This window comes from Hemiscyllium ocellatum, chromosome 22 (assembly GCF_020745735.1).
Source record: "Hemiscyllium ocellatum isolate sHemOce1 chromosome 22, sHemOce1.pat.X.cur, whole genome shotgun sequence".
NCBI lineage: Eukaryota > Metazoa > Chordata > Chondrichthyes > Orectolobiformes > Hemiscylliidae > Hemiscyllium > Hemiscyllium ocellatum.
In genome coordinates, this window is record NC_083422.1 from 18,138,748 (window position 1) to 18,166,306 (window position 27,559).

The 27,559-nt window shown below is 39.2% G+C and overlaps 2 protein-coding genes across 3 annotated transcripts in view; both read left to right on the forward strand.

Annotated features, from left to right (window-relative positions):
* The window catches only part of tbc1d12b (TBC1 domain family, member 12b), a 99,968-nt gene extending 83,891 nt beyond the window's left edge, over positions 1-16,077 (forward strand). For both annotated transcript variants that reach the window (XM_060841906.1, XM_060841905.1), the window contains 9 exons: positions 1,288-1,405; positions 1,490-1,596; positions 3,298-3,378; positions 6,320-6,414; positions 7,049-7,120; positions 8,973-9,101; positions 10,587-10,696; positions 10,966-11,224; positions 14,265-16,077. In XM_060841906.1, the coding sequence (XP_060697889.1) occupies positions 1,288-1,405; positions 1,490-1,596; positions 3,298-3,378; positions 6,320-6,414; positions 7,049-7,120; positions 8,973-9,101; positions 10,587-10,696; positions 10,966-11,224; positions 14,265-14,333 (1,040 nt within the window). In that variant the 3' untranslated portion in view covers positions 14,334-16,077. The remainder of the gene's footprint in view (positions 1-1,287; positions 1,406-1,489; positions 1,597-3,297; positions 3,379-6,319; positions 6,415-7,048; positions 7,121-8,972; positions 9,102-10,586; positions 10,697-10,965; positions 11,225-14,264) is intronic.
* An 11,173-nt stretch (positions 16,078-27,250) lies between these two features.
* Positions 27,251-27,559, forward strand: part of noc3l (NOC3-like DNA replication regulator) — a 61,521-nt gene continuing 61,212 nt past the window's right edge. The window contains exon 1 of the mRNA XM_060842375.1: positions 27,251-27,391. Coding sequence (XP_060698358.1) covers positions 27,383-27,391 — 9 coding nt within the window. The 5' untranslated portion in view covers positions 27,251-27,382. The remainder of the gene's footprint in view (positions 27,392-27,559) is intronic.

Sequence of the window (27,559 nt, forward strand, 5' to 3'; positions counted from 1 at the left end):
GAACCTAACCACATTGTCTCATGGAGACAACAACCTTGCTGTGCTTGTGTAGGGAGAGCAGAAGTGGGAGGTTTGAAAGAGATGGTGACTGGAAAGCGCAATCATACAGAGCTGTCTTTGCAGGATAGCTTCAAATTTCATCACAGCTGGTCAATGATGTAAGACCGTAAGGCCATAAGACATAGGAGTGGAAGTAAGGCCATTCGGCCCATCGAGTCCACTCTGCCATTCAATCATGGCTGATGGGCATTTCAACTCCACTTACCAGCATTCTCCCCGTAGCCCTTAATTCCTTGTGACATCAAGAATTTATCAGTCTCTGCCTTGAAGACATTTAGCGTCCCGGCCTCCACTGCACTCTGCAGCAATGAATTACACAAGCCCACCACTCTCTGGCTGAAGAAATGTCTCCGTGTTTCTGTTCTGAATTTACTCCCTCTAATTCTAAGGCTGTGTCCACGGGTCCTAGTCTCCTTGGTGAACGGAAACAATTTCCTAGCGTCCACCCTTTCCAAGCCATGTATTATCTTGTAAGTTTTTCTATTAGATCTCCCCTTAATCTTCTAAACTCCAATGAATACAATCCCAGGATCCTCAGCCGTTCCTCATATGTTAGTCCTACCATTCCAGGGATCATCCGTGTGAATCTCTGCTGGACATGCTCCAGTGTCAGTATGTCCTTCCTGAGGTGTGGGGGCCAAAACTGGACACAGTACTCCAAATGGGGCCTAACCAGAGCTTTATAAAGTCTCAGTATCACAACGGTGCTTTTGTATTCCAACCCTCTTGAGATAAATGACAACATTGCATTCGCTTTCTTAATCACGGACTCAACCTGCATGTTTACCTTTAGAGAATCCTCGAGTAGCACTCCCAGATCCCTTTGTACTTTGGCTTTACAAAGTTTCTCACTGTTTAGAAAGTAGTCCATGCTTGTATTTTTTTTTCCAAAGTGCACAACCTCACATTTGCTCACATTGAATTCCATCAGCCATTTCCTGGACCACTCTCCCAAACTGTCTAGATCCTTCTGCAGCCTCCCCACTTCCTCAGTACTACCTGCCTGTCCACCTAACTTGGTATCATCGGCAAACTTTGCTAGAATGCCCCCAGTCCCTTCATCCAGATCACTAGTATATAACGTGAACTCCAGATCATTAATACAGTTACAGCTCTGAAAACAAATTGTAATCCTTCAAGGGAGGAATTCTATCTAGAATTTTGCACTAATTATTTGCCACTTGTGAACAGTAATCAATGTTTTTGGGAACCTTTAATTTGATTCAGAAATTAAAGAAGCACAGCGAAGGAAAAGAATTATGAAGGAACGATTCAAACAAGAAGAGAGCATTGCTCATGCTATGATTATTTGGAATACAGATATTCTTCCCAACTGGGAGACCATGTGAGTAGGCTTTTATTGAAAAACAATATCTCTTTAGTGGTGACAGTTGTGCAAATCTAATATCCTTTTGTTTCTCCTACTTAGTCGAAATACACGGAAGGTGCGTGAATTATGGTGGCAGGGTATTCCACCAAGTGTTCGCGGGAAAGTATGGAGTTTGGCTGTTGGTAATGAACTGAATATCACTCATGGTATGTACACTCTGAATCTTTTATATAATTACTCTGCATCTTGAAAGAGAAAGGAAATATATTGTACTTTCAACACAGTGTAGCAAATGTATTGTTTTGACAGCCCTCTTGTATTATCTAAGAGTATTTTGTGCTTAAGTGGCTCTGGTTAGTGGATTTAAAGACAGGTGATTGACTTTGATTCCTGTTGCACTAAAGATCAGAAGTTAGACCAGGAAAAGGAACTCTTGATGGTTTTCCCCAGTAGTATCCAAGATCTGACCTCAATTATTATAATCCTACTGCCATCCCAACTGAGCTGCTCTATAACTGCAGATTATGGTTGAACTTACAACCTAATTGTATAGGAGAAAGTGAGGACTGCAGATGTTGGAGATCAGAGCTTGAAAATGTATTGCTGGAAAGACGCAGCAGGTCAGGCAACATCCAAGGAGCAGGAGAATCAATGTTTCGGGCATGAGCCCTTCAGAATTCCTGAAGAAGGGCTCATGCCCGAAACGTCGATTTGGATGCTGCCTGACCTGCGCCTTTCCAGCAACACATTTTCAACCTAATTGTATGCCTCTGATTCATAGATGCAAGTTCATGAATTCATTGATCTTAATTAATTCAATTATTAAATAAATGGTCAGTGTTGTGATGTTGCTAGTTACACCATTATACTTGAAGATAATTGTGTTTAAGAAAATGGAGTAAATGTTATATCAGTCATGTTAGTGTTACAGGATATTGTTGTGCAGCATATCATAGAATCCCTATAGTGTGGTCCACCGAGTCTGCTCCGACCCTCCAAAGAGCATTCCACCTAAACCAGCACTGTGGCTAATCCACCTAGCCTGCACATCCCTGGATACTACGTGGCAATTTAGCATGGCCAATCCATCTAACCTGCACATCCTTGAAATGTGGGAGGAAACCCACACAGACGTGGGAGAATGTGCAAACAAGCAGACAATTGCCAGGAAGTGGAATTGAACCTTCGTCCCAGGCGCTGTGAAGCAGCATTGCTAACCACTGAGCTACTATGTAGCGACATAATTTATCTAACAATCCAGAAATTATCCCAGCTATACTAGATCTAGTTTTAGCTTATTTCTAACTACCACTAGTTATCCCTGTGTTAAGGGAATGAAGTTCTTTCAAACAACCAGATTTGGAAATAATTTAGTGCTTCCTTCACTATTCATGATTTGGAGATGCCAGTGTTGGACTGGGGTGTACAAAGTTTAAAAAATCTTGCAACACCAGGTTATTGTCCAACAGGTTTAATTGGAAGCACACTAGCTTTCAGAGCGCTGCTCCTTCAGGTGATTCACCTGATGAAGGAGCGCCACTCCGAAAGCTAGTGTGCTTCCAATTAAATCTGTTGGTCTATAACCTGGTGTTGTGATTTTTACCTTCACAATATTCAAACTTTTCACTGAAATGGCAAATAGAAAAGCACAAATTTTGTTTTGTATCCACGTTCTCTCATGTGACAAGCTCTTGAATTCAATAATTCTGCTGAGAAGAAAGTAAATAGGACAGCATGGCTTCCGAAAGAGGCCAGCACTGAGCCACAGTGTTACACCCTGCCCGTAGAAACGGTTTTTAAAATGGTTTTGTCTGGTGCCCTGGATCTAGTTGACTCAGTCCAAAGGTGTAGAAATTAACTTGTTAAAAATTGGCCTTAATTGTTTATAGTGTGTTTCCATTTCATAGAGCTTTATGAAATCTTCCTGTCTAGAGCGAAGGAACGTTGGAAAAACTTCAATGATGTTGGATCAGAGAATGAAACTGAAGGTAAGTTAACTCTTAAGTATCTCTTAGAAATAAATTAACAAATTGTCAATGCAGAGTAGCAAAATAGTCCTCTTTGCTGTTGTCTCCTTCCATTATTTGTAGATCACCCTAAGCTTTATGATTTGTGGTTTGCTCTTCAAATGCTGAGCATTTTGTTTTCTTGCTTTATTAGACCTTTGAATCTGCTACCATCAACCTCTTAATTCTGCTCTGGTGACCAAGTCAGACTAATCCACTTGTATTCAATTGAAAATGTTTATATTATACATGCTCAAATCTTGTTCAGGCTATCGGCTTTCACTGAAATATTCAATGTTTGTGCAAAGATTTGTAGCTCGGGTGCTTGTTGTAGTGGTTCTGTTCGCCGAGCTGGAAGTTTTTGTTGCAAACGTTTCGTCCCCTGGCTAGGAGACATCATCAGTGCTGTGGAGCCTCCTGCGAAGCGCTTCTTTGATGTTTCTTCCAGCATTTATAGTGGCCTGTCCTTGCCACTTCCGGGTGTCAGTTTCAGCTGTCCGCTGTAGTGATTGGTATATTGGGTCCAGGTCGATGTGTCTGTTGATGGAATTTGTGGATGAATGCCATGCCTCTAGGAATTCCCTGGCTGTTCTCTGTCTGGCTTGCCCTATGATGGTAGTGTTTTCCCAGTCGAATTCATGTTGCTTGTTGTCTGAGTGTGTGGCTACTAGGGATAGCTGGTCGTGTCGTTTCGTGGCTAGTTGGTGTTCATGTATGCGGATTGTTAGCTGTCTTCCTGTTTGTCCTATATAGTGTTTTGTGCAGTCCTTGCATGGTATTTTATAAACTACATTAGTTTTGCTCATGTTGGGTATTGGCTCCTTTGTTCTAGTAAGTTGTTGTCTGAGCGTGGCTGTTGGTTTGTGTGCTGTTATGAGTCCTAGGGGTCGCAGTAGTCTGGCTGTCAGTTCTGAAACGCTCCTGATGTATGGTAGTGTGGCTAGTCCTTTTGGTTGTGGCATAGACCACGGAACGAGGACATCTCTTAGGCATCTGTTGATAAAGTTGCGCGGGTATCCGTTTTTGGCGAATACCTTGTATAGGTGTTCCTCTTCCTCTTTTCGCAGTTCTGGTGTACTGCAGTGTGTTGTAGCTCTTTTGAATAGTGTCCTGATGCAGCTTCGTTTGTGTGTGTTGGGGTGGTTACTTTCATAGTTTAGGACTTGGTCTGTGTGTGTTGTTTTTCTGTGTACCCTTGTGGTGAATTCTCCGTTCGGTGTTCTCTGTACTATCACGTCTAGGAATGGGAGTTGGCTATCCTTTTCTACTTCTCTCGTGAATCGGATGCCTGTGAGTGTGGCGTTGATGATCCGGTGTGTTTTTTCTATTTCCGTGTTTTTGATGATTACAAAAGTGTCATCGACATATCAGACCCAGAGTTTGGGTTGAATTTGTGGTAGGGCTGTTTGTTCTAACCTTTGCATAACTGCCTCTGCTATGAGTCCCGAGATTGGTGATCCCATGGGTGTTCCGTTGATTTGTTCGTATATCTGATTGTTGAATGTAAAGTGTGTAGTGAGGCATAAGTCCAGTAGTTTAAGTATGCCGTCTTTGTTGATGGGTTCCGCCTCCTGTTTTCTGTTCTGTATGTCCAGTAGGTTGGCTATTGTTTCTCTGGCTAGGGTTTTGTCAATCGAAGTGAACAGTGCCGTCACGTCAATTTTTCAATTCAGAATAAGCCTGAGAGGTCATCAATATGGTTAAAACAGTGCAAAATACAGTTTTATTTTATAAAGTGTTTCATTTAGCTTTAACTTAAGTAAAACAAATTTAAGGTTCATGATGAAAAGCTTGTGTAGTTTTTAGAAAATTAATGAACCTTGAGCACTTCAAAAGTAACAGCTGAAATCTCTGCATGACCAGTTACAATTAATAGTAGTTCAGTACAGCATAGTCAGGAATTGTGTGCACAAATCTTGCTGATAGGTAACTGAACACTTGGAGATTCCTCATTAGATGTACTGAAACTAACACAGACAATATGGCTCCACGCCCTTCCATATCTCAAGCCATTGCAAGAAAAGCAGCAATAATCAGAATATTACCATGCCCGAGCAATTTGGATTTGAATATCGATGATGCTCCTGATATTCTACCATTTACATTAGAACTTCTGATGGAATAGAGGCTATTGTGATTTTACTCCCAACTTCCAAGGTTGCAGTGGAGAAAATGGGAAATCGTTTGAGTGAAGACTCAAGATCCGATTTCGAAAGCTGTGGATTAATCACTTCGCCTCATGATTCAGTGTAATGCAGGGGACCCAGAACCATATTATAATTTCAAATGGGTGCTACAACCACCAGCTGTCTGAAAAGGAGACTGAAATTACCTAAGGCTGGAGAATTTATCCAAACCCTGGAGTGACTTGGGCACTAATGATGGCTAAGATACTGCCCTACAAGAATAACTGCTTCTCACTCCTTGACACCCAAAACCTTAGTGAATGACCAACTTGAATGTCAGTAATGAACTTGCTTTTTAGTCTGCAAAATTACGTACAAACAGCATTTGGGCCTTTATATTTGAAGTTTGCTATCAGTATAGGCTGGAGCATGTGCGATTTTTATTTTTTTGTTTTCTTCCTGCTATTTGTGAGAGAATTGTTAATGTTGCAGTCCAAGCATTCGTTTCCAAATGGCAGATGTTGGAACTACGAGAAATCTCACTAAGTCAACATAAAGCTGTAACCTTAGTAAACATGTTGTTCAGCGTTGTTGCCATAAGTATGAGAAGGTAATTCATACACCTGGGAAATTGTGCACATTTAGTTTGTATTATGCAAGTACTCAATCAAGGCATTTTCAAAGTTCATTTGGAAAAAGGCCATCACAAAAAACTCAATTCTCTTGTCAGTTAAGACCATGTAAACTTCAGTTGACATTGCACCTTTCAGAAATGATTTGTTTCTGTTGGTTTCCAGAATCTGGAGCATCAAGGGCTGATCGAGAGGCCAGTCTTGAACTGATAAAGCTGGACATATCCCGTACATTCCCTTCACTCTACATTTTCCAAAAGGTTTGTAATTATACTAAGTATTCACAAATCAAAAGAGCAGTCAAAGTTTTAACCATGGCTGTTGTAACACAGAAAAAGACCATTTGGCCCTTCAAATTGTTGCCAGAATTTTTGTCAAAATAACCATCCAGGCCTACTCACCTTTTTGTTTGCTCTCTAAGCTGTATGTTATTCTTGTTAGGTTAAAATCTTTTAAACTAAGCCTTACATATTTGTAGCTTCCAAAAGACCAAATTGACTGGATTTTCTTTTAACATTATAACAAAATACCAATCAGTTTCTTGTAGATCTTACATAAATAATTGACTACCTTTTAGGTAAAGCAGAAAGGTGAGGGAGTGGAGGAGGAAGAATGGAAGAGCAGTACATGAATTGTTCAATGTATTCTCTCTCTTTCTGCAAAATCCTTGCAGTTAGTTTGGCGGTGTCAATGCCTGCAGATGAATAGGACACGGGTGAGGTTACTGTAAGAAATTTAATTCTGTGATCGTGGTGTGAATCAACCATTAGGAAGGGTAGTATCAGTCAATTTCAGGGAGGGCAGGTAGGGAAATATTACAATGAGAAATATGTGTATTTTTCTGTAATTTTTGTTATGTTAAGACTTGAATGCCCTCCTGTGTTGTATTCAAAGGGTGGACCATATCACGATCTTTTGCATAGTGTCCTTGGAGCATATACCTGCTACAGGCCTGATGTGGGATATGTAAGTACTTAATATTTTGTGATTAAGTTATTTGCAAACAAAATTTTACAAGTAGTGTTCCTATTTGCTAGAATTGTTTTAGTGAACCACTTATATTGGTATGCATATATTTTACATTTTGAGGGCAAATGCAGGCATGAAGGTGATACTTGTAAAGCAGCTTTTACAGGATTGAAATGCAGAAATAGTGCAAAGATTTTGATATTTTTGGTCTGTTGTCCACATCCTTTATAGTTCCATAGGTTTTGTAATGCCTCCATGATCTATCTTAAGTTTAGAATCCTGCCAGTACACAAGTTAGAGATCTATTGTTTACCCTGCCTTGTGTACAGAGGCACTAGCTACCTGCTGTATGTGGTCCCTGTCTGCTTTGTAAGCTAACCTTGTAGTCTGAAGTTGACTCACATCTGCTTGTATAATAATCTGACAAAGGGATTCTATCAATACTTTCCTCTTGACGTGGAAAATAGATACTGTAAACTTGAATGATTTTTTAAAATGTTTTAAAGTGCAAAACTTTTTATTTTTGGGGTGGGGGGGAATGGCTGATAGTTGTTACTTTCTACCCCGAGAGCATTGAGCTTTTGTAATAATATAGGACTGGAATCATGTGTAGGCTTATCCTGGGAGTGTAGATTCCTTCTCTAAGGGAGATTACATTAATCTAGCTTTTTTTTTGGTGAATTGTTTCCAGCGCTAATCTACAAATCACCATGATTATTGAATAGAGTTTGATCATTTCGAATTGGACACAAACTCCACACGTTTGAGTTGCCAGTGCAATAGTGTAACTATATAGTTGTCACCTTGCCATATCTTGAAGAACATTATTATGAAACTAACCTGTTGATAAGTCAAAAAACTGATTCATTTTGAATGAAAATAAGTAGCACTTTAAGCAACAATTTCAGTAAGAAAACAACAGCACTCCAGGCTGTCTTTAGATGCAGGTGAAGTATTCAGTTTTTAATTTTATTTCTTCAGCTCAGTTGCATCTAAATTTCCAAATAAACCAAGATTTGCCATTAAAGCATTTGTTAAACTTGTCTGGCTCTGGACATAGCTTTGTAATAGTCAATATAGTCAGAGTCATCAAGATGCACAGCACGGAAACAGACCCTTCGGTCCAACTCGTCCATGCTGACCAGATATCCCAACATAATCTAGACTCATTTGCCAGCACTTGGCCTTTATCGATCTAAACCCTTCCTATTCATATGCCCATCCAGATGCCTTTTAAGTGTTGCAATTGTACGAACCTCCTCCACTTCCTCTGGCAGCTCTTTCCATACACACAACACCCTCCACGTCAAAAAGTTGCCGCTCAGATTCTTTTTAGATCCTGCCCCTCTCACTCTAAACATTTGCCCTCTAGTTCTGGACTCCCCAACCCCAGGGAAAAGAGACTTTGTCTATTTATCCTATCCATGCTCCTCATTACTTTATAAACCTATGAGGTCACCCCTCTGCCTCAGACACTCCAGAGAAAACCGCCTCAGCCTATTTGGTCTCTCCCTATAGCTCAAATCTTCCAACCCTCCAATCCTTGTAAATCTTTTCTGAACTCTTCTAAGTCTCAAAGGAGCTGAAATATTCTGTGATCATGAAAGATAATTACCGCCCTCCAATCTATTACTCTAGTTGTGTTTCCCAAAGGTTAAAGATTCTTGGCTCCCTGTTGCTGGAACAGATTTTTAAAAAAAAGTTAAAGGGGCAATGCAGGTGATAAAACCTGTAAAAAGGACTTGGTGACTGTGGATGAAATTCTGCGTGCTTGGATTCAGCACTGTTCAGCCAGATCATTATTTTGTTTGAACAGATCAATTAATTATAACCATGCCATTTCCTGCAGGTCCAAGGAATGTCTTTCGTTGCTGCAGTGCTCATCCTCAATTTGGAAGAAGCAGATGCATTTATAGCCTTTGCCAACCTATTAAACAAACCTTGTCAGCTGGCATTTTTCCGTGTGGATCATAGCATGGTAAAGTCATTGTACAGTGCAGATATTTGGAACATATAACGTGTTGTTTCTATTGTATGTGGGAGGGCTAATGGCACCTAAAATCAGTGGAGCTACTAACAATAGAAATAGGTTTGTTTCACGATATACTGTAGGAAAGCCATAAATCTTAATAGTCGGATGTATATTTGGCTAAGTTTAAATGGCAAATTATGCATTAATGCCTATTCCTTCCATGAAAAGTTTACACTCCCGTTTGTCCATTTTTAATGATACATGAAATATCTTAAAGTAGTCTGTGTGAGACCAGAGAAATTGGACAGCACTAGTTTGTGAATCAGACGAATTTGGTATAATACAGTACTTCAGAAAGAATTGCCTGTTTAAAAAAAACAAGCGCTCACTCCTCTGAGTCAAAAAATTGTGCATTCATTTTTCTGCTCCTGCTCCCTCCATGAGGGAAAAGGAAAGCAAATCATCTTGCTACTTAATCCCACTGACATGATTGAGGATGCATGGCCTGGGAAAATCCACCTACAAACACATCATCTGTTCCATAACACGTGTTGAACATCACTCAAATATTAATGTATTCACCATCTTCCTTTTTAAAAAAAAAACAGCTATTATGTAGAGGATAGGTCGATATTGATTGCAGCAAACACTAATTAAATGTGTGAGGAAATAATCTTCAACCTGAAGGAATATGATCTCCTTGAGGACTAGTAAGTAAGCATGACACATTGTAGTAATGATCCATTAGAATCTGTAAACTCTCACCTAATTCCTTGGTTCATCTTTATGTTAGCAGCTGTTAAACTACTACAAAAAAATGAGGGCTGTGTAATGACCTTCAACCCTGGCCAAGTGGGAGTCGATCTGTTTTTCTTTTGCTATTTCTTGGTCTCCCCTTGGAATTTGACTTTGTGCTTCAAGTGAGATTATAGTGTGTTTGACTATAATCCTTCCAACAAGTCAAATAATATGACATACTTGTTGTGTATGTTCCAATACAAATTGGGCAGGGCAACATTTTCATATAGATACATCAAAGAGGGTGAGCATTTTCCTTGGCAGGAGGAGAAAAACTGGAGAAAAAAATCGAAGTTATATTCCAGGGAACATTTGTAACTGTATCATGCTGCTGTTCTTTTCCAGTGTGAAATCTGTTCACTTAATGAAATGGACTGCCCACTGGGATTTCAATATGTCACACGGTAACTGCTTAGATGAATTCATCTTCACGATGAACCTAGTAGCCAGTGTTCTTATGTATGTTTTCTAATATCGGTCTTGTTGGAATTATCCCAATCTTAATATAATGGTAATTAAAAGCGAAATACAGAAATATTTCAGACCTTGCTTAATGCAAGCTGAGCTGAGTTATTCTCTTTGAGAGAGATCATTTTCAAAAGCTTGTTTATTATGGCAAATTATAAAATTGTTTGAAAGAGGTTTTAAAAATGTCTCAATAACTTAAATATTTTTTAAAAATACTCTTCTCAGATGCTGAAATATTTTGCATCATTTGAAGTGTTTTTTGAAGAAAATCTTCCAAAACTCTTTTCACATTTCATGAAAAATAATTTGACTCCAGATATCTACCTAATAGACTGGTAAGTGTAGTGTTCACATCTTTGCATTTTAAATTTCCAGTAATAATAATGCAGTTAAGAGTTAGGGTGTAGTAAATATGCTAACACATAGATTTCCAGTGTAAGAGTTTAACCCTTTGAAATAGTTGAGCGAATCTGACAAGTTAGATTTCATTTCTTACATGATTATGTACACAATTTGAAATGCATAAAGTAGTCTCATTATACATTTAAGAATTGTGACTACAGCCATTGTATTCATTTCGATTGTTGTGCTCTTTAAATTGTAGGATATTTACACTATATAGTAAGTCACTGCCTCTGGATCTAGCTTGTCGAGTCTGGGATGTATTTTGCCGTGATGGAGAAGAGTTTCTTTTTCGGACAGCATTAGGCATCCTCAAATTGTATGAGGACATTTTAGTGCAAATGGACTTTATTCATATAGCTCAATTCCTTACCAAACTGCCTGAAGACATCACATCCGAAAAACTTTTTGCTTGCATCACTTCTGTTCAAATGCACAGCAGCAACAAAAAATGGACACAGGTGAGAAAACACATAGTTAAGGAATAGAACATTAAGTTTAAAACTATTACTGGCATAGAATGCATTATTAATGTGGAAAATGTTTGAAATGTAAAGGCCTATAGTTAACAGCTACACAGGCTTTGTGTCTCACCAATTAAGTCACTTATAACAAACTACAAGAGCAAAGCTTGAACAATTAATTTACATATACTTGAGCACAAGAGTTGCTTCTCCTTTGAAATATAAATTAGTGTTCTCTATGGATCAGACACTAAAGATTTTATTTGTAGTGACATCTATTTTGTTCTTGCTTCACTTGTGATGAATATTAGTGGGACAACTTCGATCACTTTTATGCTCCTTAAGGCTTCGTTATCTATAATATTTATTTTATCTTTTGATATTGTTTAGACTCCTTTTTACTTCTGTTCAAATGATTGAAGAAAGTGATGAAATTTCATTTCATTTCATTTGTTATATGATATGTTAATTGCCACAAATAGAAATAAGTGGATATGGTAGCATTAACTATACTTGGTTGCAAGGTGACCAAAGCTCCAAACTGAATATTCAAGAATATTTGGTTTTGTGAAAAATAGCATGGGTAGGCCATTCACTGGCGTTGAGAAGAATGAGAGGTGACCGTATCAAAATATAAGATTTTAAGGGTAAATGCAAAGAGGATGTTTCCCTTCCTGGGGGAATCTGAAATTGGCTCAATTTCAAAAGAAAAATTTAAGACTGAGTTGGAATTTCTTCTCTGCAGGTCATTAGTATTTGGAGTTATTTTTCTTCTTGCTGATCAATGTGGTTGGGTAATTGTTGTTGTGGTTCTGTTCGCCGAGCTGGGAATTTGTGTTGCAGACGTTGCGTCCCCTAATAGTAGTGTTGTCCCAGTCGAACTCATGTTGCTTGTCATCTGGGTGTGGGGCTACTTAGGATAGCTGGTCGTCTCGTTTTGTGGCTAGTTGGTGTTCATGGATGCGGATCATTAGCTGCCTTCCTGTTTGTCCTGTCTAGTGTTTTGTGTAGTCCTTACATGGGATTTTGAACACTACATTGGTTTTGCTCATGCTGGGTATCGGGTCCTTCATCCTAATGAGTTGTTATGAGTGTGGCTGTTGGTTTGTGTTATGAGTCCAAATGGTCGCAGTAGTCTGGCTGTCAGTTTGGAAATGCTCTTGATGTATGGTAGTGTGGCTAGTCCTTTGGGTTGTGGCATGTCCTCGTTCCGTTGTGTTTCCCTTAAGCATCTGTTGATGAAATTGCGCGGGTATCTGTTTTTGGCGAATATGTTGTATAGGTGTTCTTCTTCCTCTTTTTGCAGTTCTGGTTTACTGCAGTGTGTTGTGGCCCTTTTGAATAGTGTCTTGAACACCTATACAACGTATTCGCCAAAAACAGATACCCGCGCAATTTCATCAACAGATGCTTAAGGGAAACACAACGGAACGAGGACATGCCGCAACCCAAAGGACTAGCCACACTACCATACATCAAGAGCATTTCCAAACTGACAGCCAGACTACTGCGATCACTTGGACTCATAACAACACAGAAACCAACAGCCACACTCAGACAAGAATTCACCAGGACAAAGGACCCGATACCCAGCATGAGCAAAACCAATGTAGTGTACAAAATCCCATGCAAGGACTGCACAAAACACTACATAGGACAAACAGGAAGACAGCTAATGATCTGCATCCATGAACACCAACTAACCACGAAACGACACGGCCAATTATCCGAAGTGGCCACACCAATAGTGGCTGAAAGACCACTATTTTGTGGATTAAGGACTAGAGTTGAAAGAATGCAGAGTTCTTAGTTGTAGACTGTATGGGGTTAGACAGCAGGTCATAGACGGTCCTAAGCACTAATAATAAAATTGAAACATCGGTGGGTCATGGATGCTGAATGCAGACCAAGAAATGGCTTCGAGTTTTGGATGAGCCCAATTTTATGGATGTTGAAAGATGGGTTGATAGTCAGGAGTGCAATATAGTTAAGTCTGGACATAATAAGAGCATGGGTGAAAGTTTCAGTGTTTCAGTTGGCCTAACAGAGGCAAAGAAGGATATTACAATGTGGTGTACATCTTGGTGATGGAAAAAGTATGGACTTGGAAGCTATGCATTTCTATCCTCCAGTTCTGTTCTAAGAGCATTGTTCAAAGGTATTAATTCAGATTCTCCTTCTATTGATGCCTGATCTGTGTTTTATGCATTTTATTTTGTTTTCCTTTCAGAAATCCATTATATTCAATACTTCTTGTTCTAACAGTACTGGTTGTGGATAAAGATAATTTTATAGTGTAAAATACTGTTTAACTGGAAATTTATTGGCATCAGTGAGAGTTTAATTTGTAAAGAAAACTTTTATCAACACCTCCCATCAAAGGAATTGGATTGTGGTTGGTCAGGATAAATCAGAACAATTGTTTTTACTTCAACTATAATGTAAAGTCAAAAACAAATTTGGTGAGGAAAATGGTCTTGCAGTTGACTCCGGCTGCTGAAAGCACAAATAATCCTGTCTCAGTTAGTCCTGGAATACTAACTTGAAAATTAGAAATTATTTTTGCTCATGATGCAAGTGAAAGAACATTCCAAAAGCCAAAGGGAGAGCATCTCTGGGAAATCTGCATTTCAGTTATCCTCCTGTAGTCATGGGAGAGTTTAAAGCCCCAAGGGGGAAAGATATATGAAGCTCTGCTGACTGAGGTTTGGGTGATGCAAAGTTTTGAAGTGCAATCATTAGTAATGGATTAAGCAGTAACTACTCTTGTGCTAATCTGGTGAAGGTGGTGTAGCTGTGCATAATACATCTAGGGTAGTTTCTAGCATTGGTATATGTTTCTCATTAAGTTCACAATTTTGTTTGAGTTTGCTGGATTTGGATCGTAGAAAAAGTTTTACCTTCTGTTTTGTGTCCTTCATAATTACTGATGCTATTAATACTGCAGTGCACCTGTCTTCAGATTAATTTGAATATCAGATTGAAGAGTTTTGGGTCATTTGTGAACAAAGTCTCATTTTTTTCTTTTATAATCCAGGTGTTTGCTTCACTGATGAAGGAAAATAAGGAAGTTGAGAAAAATCACTGTCCTGCCTTGAAAAGTTAATATTCCTTCGTGAACATTGACTGCCCCAACATCAAATGAGCTGGAATTTGTTGGAGTTAATGGTGTAGCAATACTTTATGGAAATTTCTTCAGTGCATCTCCTTAAAGTGGATGTCTGTTGGAGGTAAAGGACTGAATATTGTTGGACTGCGAATGACCCAAAGATCTGTCTATCTTATCCCTGTTGATGGGAGAAGTATTATGGTGCAGTTGATCCTTTCGTGGCTTATGTCCAACAAAATGAAATGTTTACACTAGTGTCAGTATTAAAGCAAAAATTGAGTCCTGTGCAAAGTAATTCATTTAGCAGATTGAAAACTATAGTAATATTTGAGCACTTAGAGACCAATCACTTTGCTGTACCGTGTTTATGGTACACAAAGTACCTCCGAAGCCAGCTGATTCCCAGAAACTACCTAATATGGACCAAATGGATTTTGAATTATTTTTTTCCTCCATTGTGTGTAGCGTTTTAGTGATAGTCTTATTTGGGAAATAGCTGGTTTTTACTCTTTAATGTGGTTATTTTACTTTATAAGATTTTGAAGTAAAAGGACAAAGTTGAGGGAACATCAAAAGCAGTAATGTCCTACTTTACAGAACCACAAGTTCTGTAAACAGCCTGCAAGTTCTTGGGGTTGAAATATTTCAGTGTCCTCTTTAATATTTTCAAGCATTTTCTGTTTCTTGTAAACCTGAGAAAGATCTTTTATATTCAATTACTGAACTGTGGCATTTTCTATTCAACTACTGAATTGTACTATGAATATTTTTATTGACCTTTGTTTCAGTAATTAGCTGCTTTTCTGGTGCTTTCAACAATGGAACTAGGGATGTTGTATCATTTCCAGGCCTGCAGGGTGGTCAACAAACAGATGGTAGAATGTCAAAATTAAACTTCTAAATATTGTACTATGACAGTTAAAAGTCAGTATCTCTCAGCTGATGAAGGCTTTATGATTGTCCTCAGACAGGTGCTGTGGGCTTGACTTTCATAACTGTGTATGTTTTATGATGTGCAATATATAAAAAAAACTCCAAAATGGCATAGTGCTTTGCACAAGTCTTGGAATGTAACCATGATAACATTCAGTAACTTTTATTTCAAATCAGGTGATGAAAACTGCTGACAGCTACAAGCTGTAGCAATGTATACATTGCTCAGATCTCTTGTCTGCTCACAATGGGGGGAAAGAAAGTGAGATTATTTGTCAGTAATCACAAAAGGGCAGAGGGCTAATTTATCAGGCTTTTTTCTAACCTGACTTGTAATTTCTGCAATGAATTTGGTGACATATTTGTGTAAATTTAATATTTGTTTTGTGTGCAAATTGCAAAGTATACTTTCTTACACTTCTGTTTTTTTTATTTGAAAAACTTTGTACTTTATTTTCTTGTATTCTTAAATAAACAGTCCCTGTAGAATTCATCTTATTGGAGTATAAATACGAATTGTGTAGGAATTTTTACCTTCTAATTTGTTTTAAAGTTTCTTAAAGGAAATGGCATGTTACGTAAATAGTGTACTACAGATTGAGTGCAAAATATTTTGAATTATACATTTTTTATTTATATATCCTTTCAGTTAAATGAAATTCTTATTTTGCTTTCTATTGTACAGATTTTCATACTGACTACAGATGTAATGTATATGAAAACTAATTGTAAATAGAAGGAAACAGTCCACAGCCTAATACCACTAGATCCCAGTTTCAGATGTAAATAAAGTATGAAGTCAAGTGCCTTCAAATGTGTGCTTTTTCAGTTTTACATAACTTTCGCATAACTAATACCATTTTGATGGGTCACCAATCTGAAATGTTAGCTGTTTTTCTTTCCACAGATGTTGCTTGACTTCAGTTTTTGCAGTGCAGCATTTTTTGTTCGTGTTTCCAATATCTAGCGTTCACAACACTTCACATTATTTTCAGTCTGGTCTCCAAAACTTGACCTCCATTAGGACATGTAGCATCTTGTGGCTAACTGTTCAAATAGGAGTTCCTGAGAAATAATTTTTTTTTAGAAAAGTTGTCATCAATTTTGTTGTTTTAAGGTCACATAGAAGTCTGGAATATTACATCACTGTAGACCCAGAGTGTCATAGAGCTGCATTCTGAGAGAAGTGGTGGTTTAACCGGAGGGTGGTCACACCTCGACTAAGGTTGGGAAGTCTGGATTATCATGGCAACCTCAGCCAACACAAGCTGTTGTCCATTCTGCTTTGCAAACCAACCGTTCAGCCAACTGAGCTTTGTGCCAGTCAGTCCTGTATTGATTTAGAAAGTCAAACCAGACTAGAATCATGAAATCTCTTGTGTGGAAAGATACCTGTTCAGTCTAGCGAGTCTGCACCGACCCTCCAAAGAGCATTCCACCAAAGCCAGCTCCCTACCCTATCCCATAACCCTGTTTTTATTATGGTTAATATGAGCCTCCACATCCCTGGTCACTACAGGACAATTTAACGATTTATCTATCTCACCTGCACATCTCTTGGACTGTAGGAGGAAACTAGAGCACCTGGCAGAAATCTATGTAGGCATGTGGAGAACATGCAAACTCCATGCAGACATTAGGCCATTAGACCCAGATATAAATTATTACTGCAGTCAGTGATCATCGTTTTGCTGACAACACTTCTTCCACAGGATGTCAGTTGCAGCAAACTATCTGTTGACACTTTCTTCAAATCAAAGATAAAAATTAAGGTAAGGACGATTGCGCCCAGATTACTTCTCCAATCTTTTTCTCTGTTAACTCCATTTTTTTTTTGCCATGTCCATTTCAAAATCGCAACTGTCTAATCTTTAATTCTCTATTCACATTGCCTCCATTTAGTTACTTGCTCAGCAACATTATTGTCTTCAAATTTGATATGTCAATCCCCTTTCTTGACAAATTACTTGACTCTTTAACTTACAAATGATCACCCAGTTCCAACTTTGCTTTATTCTCAACTCCAATGTGTTCCCTATTAAATCCATATCTGTATCTGCATGTTGAATTGCCTCCAGTCTGGTTTCAAGCCATTTAATGGTCTCAACAGTTTCAGTCACAACTGATATCCTGTTACTGAAAACGCTGAGATATCACTTTTCCTTTTCATGCTGTTTGCAGCCTTTGATGTATTTGACAATGCCTTCATCCCCCAATCTGTCTCCACTGTTGGCCAGCTTAGGTGAGACTATACTCAACTGGTTCTATTCTTAGCTATCTAGTCAGTTAGGAAATCATCAGCAATTCTTCTGAAAAATTAACTCTGCTATTCCTATAAGGATCTATCTATCCTTTCTCATCTCTCATTTTTCCTTCAGCAACATCATCTCCAATCAAGTTAGTTTCCAAATGTACACTGACAATACCCAACTGTACCTCACCTCTAAAATCTCTCAATTGCCAGAGTATTTGCCCGAAGAACACAAATGTCCGCCAATTAAATATTGACAAGACTGAAGCAACCATCTTTAATCTTCGCTATATGATCTTGTTCCCTAGTCATCATTTTCATCTCTGTCCTTCTCAGCTACTTAAAGCTAAACCCTGCTATATGCAATTGTGGTCTAATATTCAAACCTAACTACATGCAATCCCCAAGACCACCAAGTTCCAACTAGGTAACATTTTCCAAATTTACACCTGCCTATCTTCATCTGCTTTTATAGATTCAGCTGCTCTGCAGAGAAGCTCAGGCTAGACTTCAAGGTGTTTCTTTAAACAGTATCTATTAACAATACATGATATAACAACTGACATACTTGTATAGAGTTGCTTTAATTCCACCTTTCCAGTACAGCCACTGTCAAAAGGTTAGTGTTAGTGTTCCTCAGTGGCTTATCTACACATTCACTTTATCTCTATGTCTTCCCATAAGTCTATTCTCAGTTTCCAGCATTATTAACTTGGAAGCATTTTCTTAATATTTTAATTGAAATTATTCCTATTTAATTCTATATCCAACCTTACCAACTTCAATTGACCTCCGAACTGTAAGATTTTACTTTAGGACTGTTGGAACTATGCCTGTAGTTGCAATTAACCATTTTGCATGGGATGAATTTTATCCTTGGAAATTGCATTCCCAGAAAGTTAGACGAGGCCAAAGAATCCTCCGGGTTCTGATACGAAAGCAAAGGCCTCAAACTACTGAACGATCTTCCAAAGTACAAAGCCTGCTATCTTCTGTAATTGCCCATGATTCACAAGATTCCACCAAACATCAATCTGTTTGTTGCCAGCTAATAGATTATTATGACCAATTTTACAGTTGAAGATATTGTAATTTTAATTTCATCGGTAGCTGCATGAGTGCTGCTTCAATGCTGTTTTGTCTCAAACTGAAGGTAGAAGAGAGAAATTCTGTTTGTCTTGATCTGAGGGACAAAAAGTCAAAAAGGACTTGACCTACTACATCAATGTCTGAAGAACCACCACCTTAATGCAAAAATTGGGCCTGATTATCTCCAAGTAATATTGGTATAGAAGTATCATGAAGTCAACTGAAGTCTTAGAAAAGCTGAGGTACTTCTTGACAGATTTATTCAATTCTTAGTATGAAGGTCCAGTTGTTTGGAAAGGTTGGGATAAATATTGGCAAAGGGTACAATGACTTGTATGTGTCTCTTCATGCAAGTGCAAGTATGTGGAAAACAGATCAATAAATAACAAATCTTGACAGGCCGAGCCAACCATTACACCAATTTTTGTCTCTGAGCACATGCCTGTGTGTGTGTGTGTGTGTGGTGGGCTTAAAGGGGATAGTTATACTTCGTGGTTACATTTCAACAGTTCATAGCATTTACCTATTGCTAATATTTATTTACTTGTAAATTTTGGGTTCACAAACCTGGCTTCACCTTCACTATCTCTCTAACTTTCCTTCAGGCCGATACCACTGGCAGTCATGGTTTCAGCTATCAATGCCCTAAGCTCTGAAATTTCAATCCACACACTCCTCCTCCCCTTTCCGCCTCCTTTTTTTTACTTTCCTTTTGTCTTGTAAGACACCTTAACACCAAACTTTTCTTTTTCCTTAATCTTTTATTAAATAGCTGACCATCAAATTTTACCTTTAAGTGTCTTTGGATGTATTAAAATAATGAACATGCTATACTAAAATGTTTTGAGAAGTCATCCAGAACGGGCTAAGCAAAATTAACTTAAGCCTAGTATCCCCATAAACACACTTTCAACTGGAGATTAAACCAAAAAACTCCAACTATAACAGTCAACTCTTGTGAAAGAAAACTCTTGGTTTATCAGTCGTCTTCTCCACCCCCCCCACCCCACCAAAACAACCACATCATTGAGTGTAGCTATGGTATTTGTGCAATTGAAAGATGGAAGACTGACTGACTGCCATCTTGGCTGGAATTTCAATGTTAGAAACCAATAAACCTTGCAGAAACATATGTTCATTAAAATCTGATTGAAGATTTGTAGCTCGGGTATCCGTTGTTGTGGTTCTGCTCGCCGAGCTGGAAGTTTTTGCTGCAAACGTTTCGTTCCCTGGCTAGGGAACATCATCAGTGCAGTGGGAGCCTCGTGTGAAGCGCTGCTTTGATGTTTCTTCCGGTATTTATATTGGTTTGTTCTTGCCGCTTCCGGGTGTCAGTTTCAGCTGCAGTGATTTGTATCTGGGGTCCAGGTCGATGTGTCTGTTGATGGATGTTCTTGCCGTTTCCGGGTGTCAGTTTCAGCTGTAGTGGTTTGTATATGGTGTCCAGGTCAATGTGTCTGTTGATGGAGTTTGCAAGGACTGCACAAAACACTATATAGGACAAATAGGAAGACAGCTAACAATCCGCATCCACGAACATCAGCTAGCCACAAAACGACACGACCAGCTATCTCTAGTAGCCATACACTCAGACAACCAGCAACATGAATTTGACTGGGAAAACACCACTATCATAGGACAAGCCAGACAGAGAACAGCCAGAGAATTCCTAGAAGCATGGCATTCATCCCCAAACTCCATCAATAGACACATTGACCTGGACACCATATACAAACCACTACAGCTGAAACTGACACCCGGAAACGGCAAGAACATCCATCAACAGACACATCGACCTGGACCCCAGATACAAATCACTGCAGCTGAAACTGACACCCGGAAGCGGCAAGAACAAACCAATATAAATACCGGAAGAAACATCAAAGCAGCGCTTCACACGAGGCTCCCACCGCACTGATGATGTTCCCTAGCCAGGGAACGAAACGTTTGCAGCAAAAACTTCCAGCTCGGCGAGCAGAACCACAACAACATATGTTCATTGATAATTATTTTCATCATTGATTTTAATGCTGGTGGAAAAAATTGACAAATATTGTACTCATGCCACAATTCATTTCACAAAAAGTTACTGCCAGCTTCAGAACTATGATTGCAAACACAACCTAGCATTTCTTGAAAAACAAAATGGTTTAAGTACTGACATTTGCACTTCTGCACTCAATTTGTACAGTTTATAACCCAGGAAAATTACCAGAAAATACGTCAATTATCAAATTGCTTTAATTCTTTGAATGGAAGACACAGGTGCTTGCTTTTTAAGCAGCTATCATGCGAAAGGATAGTATTGAAAGTCACAAAATTGTGGTGATCTATGCATTGGAAAGTTTTATAAAGAAATTTTGAGTTGGTGCCATAATTTGAAAGACATGCTTTTGTTTGCCACCTATGAGATGCTGCTGAATGTTCATAAAATAATTGTCAAACAAACCATTTTGGTGGTGTAGACAGCTGTGTGGGCATGTGGTTTGGTGATAATGAAATTTGTCTGGATACAAGGTGTTCAAAATAGGTAAGAAAGGAAGTGGAGCAGCCGTACTAGTTATGGAGACACACTGTTCTAAAAGAGTCAAAGACAGAATTTTTGGATAAACCTAAACACTTATGCGTATGATTCATATGGAGTACCTTTCAGATTGCTCCAAGAAATGCAGACTTGTGAAAATGGCAGACATTCTTGCTATCTCTAATTATATTAGAATAATTTATGTATATAGGAAAAGGGTTTATCTTAAGACTTTTCTAGATGAGTATGTTCTTGGCCCAACTAGCTCTAGGAAATGAGGTAGGTCAGTTGGATTCAATGTCAGTAGGGGACAACTTCAGGGAGAGTGATCTTAGTCTCAGGAGTTTTATGTTAGCTATGGAAAAGAACAAGAAGCAATCCAGAGGAAAAGTATAAGGCATGAGGTTGACCAGGAGGCATGAGGTTGACTAGGTCGCATGACACGAGGTTATAGTCGAACAGGTTTATTTGAAATCAAAGCCGCTGCAGTGTGGCTCCTTCATCAGGTGAAGTCTGAAGGCATGAGAATAGATTTCCCAGGATAAATTGGAATGAAAGATTGGATAACAAATTTGCAAATGTTCAGAAGGATGTCTCTGAAGAGTAGATAATTTGAGTACAGTTGAGGTACATTCCCCTAAGGAGACAAAAGCGATAGAGTAAAATAGAGTACGGGTAAGGTGGTTAATGAGAATTGAGTTGAATATTGAAAATGTAGATCAAAAAGGAAATGGTAAAGATGGCATATGAGAAGAGACTCCAGTTACCATAAAATGGAATCCAAATCTTCTATAGGCAAGTAAAAGTGGGGTTGGTTAGAAATTAAATGGACTTTATACATGAATAAGATATGGCTTAGATACTAAATGATTATTTTCCATTTGTCTTTATCAAGGAAGAAAATGTCACATAGGTCATGGTGAAGGTGAAGATAGTTCAGACATTGAAGAATTTAAAATTGATAAGGAATAGATATTGGATAGGCAGTCTATACTTAAGTTGATAAGTCACCAAAACTGGATGAGATACATCCAGAGATACTGAGAGAGAAGGATGGAAATTGTAGAGGCATTGGCGATAATCTTCCAAACAACTTTTAAATACAGTGTCAGAAAATTGAAGATGGTAATGTTACAACCTTTTTCAAAAGCGATGCAAAGAGAAATTCAGTGATGACCAGGTAGTTGGTTTAACTTTTATTGGGGATATTTAGAAATTGTAACTTATAACTGTAATTGTAACTCAACCTGACTCCTGGGTTCAGGAAAAGATGTGACAAACCATGCACCAGGATTGTCAGCAAAGTTATTCTGTGGGTTTTAAAGGAACACAAATGGAAGCATGGATATAAAATTGGCTGAGTGACGCAAGAGACATGGTAAACAGTTGTTTTTTGGACTGGTGCAAAATACATAGTGGGATTCTCTCGTGGATGGTATTAAGACCAATATTTTTCTTGACCTATATTGATGACCATGACTTGGATGTAGAAGGTTCAATTTCAAAATTTGCATATGACTTAAAACATGGACGTATTGTGAACTGTGTTGGGTGGGGGGCTATTGATGAGCTTCAAGAAGACTTGGGCGAATTAGAATTGGGACAAATAGGTGACATTTAATGCTAAGAAATAATGTTTTGTTTTTAGTAGAAAGAGCAATGAGAGCCAAAATTAAGATACAATTCTGAAGGTGATTTAGAAGCAAAGGGTTTAGCAAGTTTTGAGAAGATTTGTAGCTCAGGTTGAGGTTCTGGATGTAGGTTTGGTCGCTAAGCTGGAAGGTACATTTCCAGACATTTCATCACCCTACTGGGTAACACCTTCAGTGGGCCTCCGAGTGAAGCATGGCATTCCATTCAGATCTCTATCAACAAACACATCGAGTTAGACCCCATCTATCAGCCCCTGAGAAAAAAACTGGAAATGACCTCACCAATCCAAAGAAACCCAAACACATAAATAGAAAGCAGGAATTATCAGCAGTGCTTCGCCTGGACGCCTACTGAAGATGTTACCAAGTAGGGTGACAAAACATCTGGAAATGAACCTTGTCACTCAACGAGCAAACCTACATCCAGGACCTGAGGTTATATGTGCATAAATCATTGAAGGTGGCAGGGCCATTTGGAAAAGTGATCAATATTGCATATGGGCTCTTGGGTTTTGTAGGTTAGGATAAAAAGTACAAAAGCAGAGATGTTATGATGAATCTGTATGAAAATTGGTTCCACGATTTTGGAACTTATGCTACTTTTAGTTCGACTATGTTACTGATGAATCTGTTACGTGAATGTTGAGAAAAATGCCACAATGTCCAAACTGATGGTTCATCAGCACAGTGCTGTGAAATTGCAAGGTACATTCTGCTCTTGGCAGGAGAGGATATTTCAAAACAAGGTTTTGCAATTGATGTAGAGCCCGGAAAAACTACTCTGACCTTTCAAGGTGCTCAGTTCAAAATTTTCAATATTCATGGGTGGAAACAGATGCATATTTAAATTGTATATTAAATGTTGAGTTCAGGGTTGCTATCAGGTATCTCGAAGTAGTGAGGAATAATTTTCTGGCAGCCATAATTGTTGCAACATTAATGACATCTCAAATATTGGCAAAGAAGGGCCTATTTTATGCCTAATATATAGACACAAGTGCACAAGAACTTATTTTGATAGCACTGTATAACATTATTGGGAAATTTGATTGTAGACGGTACCAAAACCATAATCCATTTTATGAAGGTAAATGTTTGAAATGAGAAAATACCTTGGAACAGTGAACTAAAGACATTGAAAACAAATACTTTCTTGAAAACAATTAAATATGGAGCAGGATTCTTGCAGTGTTAAATTATTACATTTACAAAGCTGAACTTTTATGAAAGGTAGAGAAAATAGATCATCGGCCACTAATAATTTGTGTTCAGTTTAGGGGAATATTTTCACCCTAGTAGAAGGACAAGTTAGTTTTGTGAAGTCTCCAAGCTGAGCTTGTCGACGTTTTCAAGTTGTCAGAAAAGGAATCAAAGCTCTCAGAACAGGAACAAAGTCTTAAGACTATCAAAACTAATAAGTAATTAAGAGTTGAGTGACACCAGCTGGGTTGAATATTTGCAAAGGATGTTGCTGGGGAAAATTTTGAAGCTTTCTTAGCTCTTTGTAAATTTATGCAATTTGTTATTTTGCGTAACAAACTTGTGTTCTTCTGTTAAAGAACACCGGTGGCTTTGAGTGAATAGGTTCAATGAGTAACAACAGAAAACAATTGGAAAAAGATAAATCCATGATCTACTAAGTCCGGTTTCACTCTGCGATATGGCTTGTCCAGCATTATCATTTGCTGGGATCACGATCATACAAGATCATAAGACATAGGAGCAGAAATTAGGCCATTCAATCATATACTTCTCTTCAAATAATATTTACTGAATGTGACCAATGGCAAAGGGATTTGTGAGCAAGACAAGAAAGAGGTTCTTTAAGCAATTAGATTAATGAATTCTCATTGAGGCACATGAAGGCTAAACCAGGAAATGCAAATTATATTTTAATTGTATAGGATTGAGAGAAAAAAAAGTATGTATTTTGATCAAACAGGAAGTGCTGGAGAAATTCACCAAGTCTGTCAGCATCTGTGTATAGAAAACAGATCACGTTTTGAGTCCAGTGACCTCCTTCAGAACTTGAATGGAAGTCCTGTCAGAGGGAGGAGCGGGGGACATACTGGAAGAGAAATGACCGTGAATGAAATACTAAAATAAAACAAAGAATTGTGAATGATGAAGAATTGAAACAAGCAAAATCAGAAATTAACTTGCTGAGTTTCTCCAGCAATTTCTGCTTCTGTTTGTTTCAGATTTCCAACATCCACAATTCTTTGTTTGACATTTATTTGAATTTCTTACAAGGGTAACCTCTGAAAGAATAAGATCCCATACTTATAAAATTAAATTATCGGGGGAGAGGTTATTGTGCAGTATTATTTATCACACTATTAAAAATTCACTAATTCATGCATTACCCAAAATTTTTTGCCATCCTTATTGGGATTCCAGCAGGCAAATTGCTTAAATTCATAATCATTTCAATGACAAGTTCAATGACAACAGAGAGAACTACAGCAATACCCTTTGAGGGAGCAAGACATTTGACAAATCCTTTAATTTCCATAATTAACTACAAAAGTTTGGATGCCACAAGTTATCCAATGTGCCTGTTATAATGATGACAGCTGTTAGCCTCACCTTAATTTTCCATGCAAGATCCATTTAAAAAAAAGGGAGAAATTCAGCAGGTCGAGAGAAGGGTTGGTTAATAGATTTTAAAAAGCACCAGGTGTGATTTGGCAATGGAACAAAAATGCTCAAGAGCTGAACATCACTCAGTGGGTCGAATTAGAACACGATTGTACACTCTGGAAGAATAAATTAAGCTATGATGCTTATTCTGATTGAGAAAGCCTTAAGAGCCTATGTATTTGCATGCACAAAGAAGATAAGGTCAAAAATCACGTGACACCAGTTTGTAGCCCAACAGGTTTAGTTGAAAGCACAAGCTTTCGGTACCTCACTCCTCCTTCATGTGTTGATGCTGAGGCTCCGAAAGCTTGTGATTTCAAATAAACCTGTTGGACTATAACCTGATAGAGTCATAAAGATGTACAGCATGGAAACAGACCCTTTGGTCTAACCTGTCCACGCAGACCAGATATCCCAACCCAATCTAGTCCCACCTGTCAGCCCCTGGCCCATATCTCTCCAAACCCTTCCTATTCATATACTCATCCAAATGCATCTTAAATGTTGCAATTGTACCAGCCTCCACCACATCGTCTGGCAGGTCTTTCCATATACGTACCACCCTCTGTGTGAAAAAGTTGCCCCTTAGGTCTCTTTTATATCTTTCCCTTCTCACTCTAAACTTATGCCCTCTAGTTCTGGACTCCCCAATCCCAGGAAAAGGACTTTGTCTATTTATCCTGTCCATGCCCCTCATAATTTTGTAAACCTCTTATAAGGTCACCCCTCAGCCTCCGACATCCAGGGAAAACAGCCCCAGCCTGTTCAGCCTCTCCCTGTAGCTCAAATCCTCCAACCCTGCCAACATCCTTGTAAATCTTTTCTGAACCCTTTCAAGTTTCACATCTTTCTGATAGGAAGGAGACCAGAATTGCACACAATATTCCAACAGTGGCCCAACCAATGTCATGTACATTGCAACAGAACCATGTCATGTGATTTTTGACCTTGTCCAACCCAGGGTCATAGAAATGTACAGTATGAAAACAGATCCTTTGGTCCATCCTAGCTAGGCTGATCAGATATCAGACATTAATCTAGTCCCAGATGTATGGTTTGCTCGCTGAGCTGGAAGGTTCGTTTTCAGATGTTTTGTCACCATACTAGGTAACCTCTTCAGTGAGCCTCCAAATGAAGAACTGTTGGTGTAGCCCACTTTCTATTTATGTGTTTGGGTTTCCTGGGGTTGGTGATGTCATTTCCTGTGGTGACTTTAAAGTTAATTTGAACACCGTTCTTTACCTTCTCCTCGACCTGTGGTGTCGCCCACTCTGGTATCACGCCACAGGACAGAAGAAAATTCCTTTAGTTTTTTTTTGTTTGGTTTCAGATGCTTTAAAACACCACTTGGTTTATCTTTTGGAACGTTGTTCGCTCTTTCAAATTACAAGTTTCTAACTCGTTGATCTAAGACGCCATCGCCGTCGGTCCTCCAATGAGCGAGGCATGTGTCCTCCAGTAGGGGGTGGGTGAGGAGGAGGAGGACGAAGACTTTGAGGCCAGCGCCGCTCTTGGACAGGCTGGGTGTTGTTGGCATCTCCATGGAGCCGGCGGCACGTGTCATTTAGATTCGGGAGCGTTTACAGTCTCGAGCCCCCGTGCCCCCAACTGTCAGAGAAAGAACGGTCACCCCCCCCCCCCCAACACACACACACTAACACCCCCCCCCCAACACACACACTAACACCCCCCCCCAACACACACACTAACACCCCCCCCCCAACACACACACTAACACCCCCCCCCCAACACACACACACACACTAACACCCCCCCCCAACACACACACACACACTAACACCCCCCCCCCCACCACCACCAACCGAAAATCTTCTGTCAGACCCACCCACCCCCAGGGCCCGGCCGGGCCGGAGGAAGGCCCCGGCTGCCGGTGTTTGCGGTTCTGGAATCCGGTCGGTCGGTCGGTCGGTCGATCGAGGGGAGTCGGCGGGTCATGGGGCCGGTAAGAGGATCGGGCGCTCGGCCTGGGTCTGCAGCTCGGTGGGGGCCGCGGAGCCCCGTGCGAAACGGCAGCAAGTGCGGGGAATGCGCGGCTGCTCACGGGGCTTTAGCAGGTTCCTGCTGAGAGCCAGGTCGGGGGCGGCTTGACCCACCCGTACGTGGGCTGATG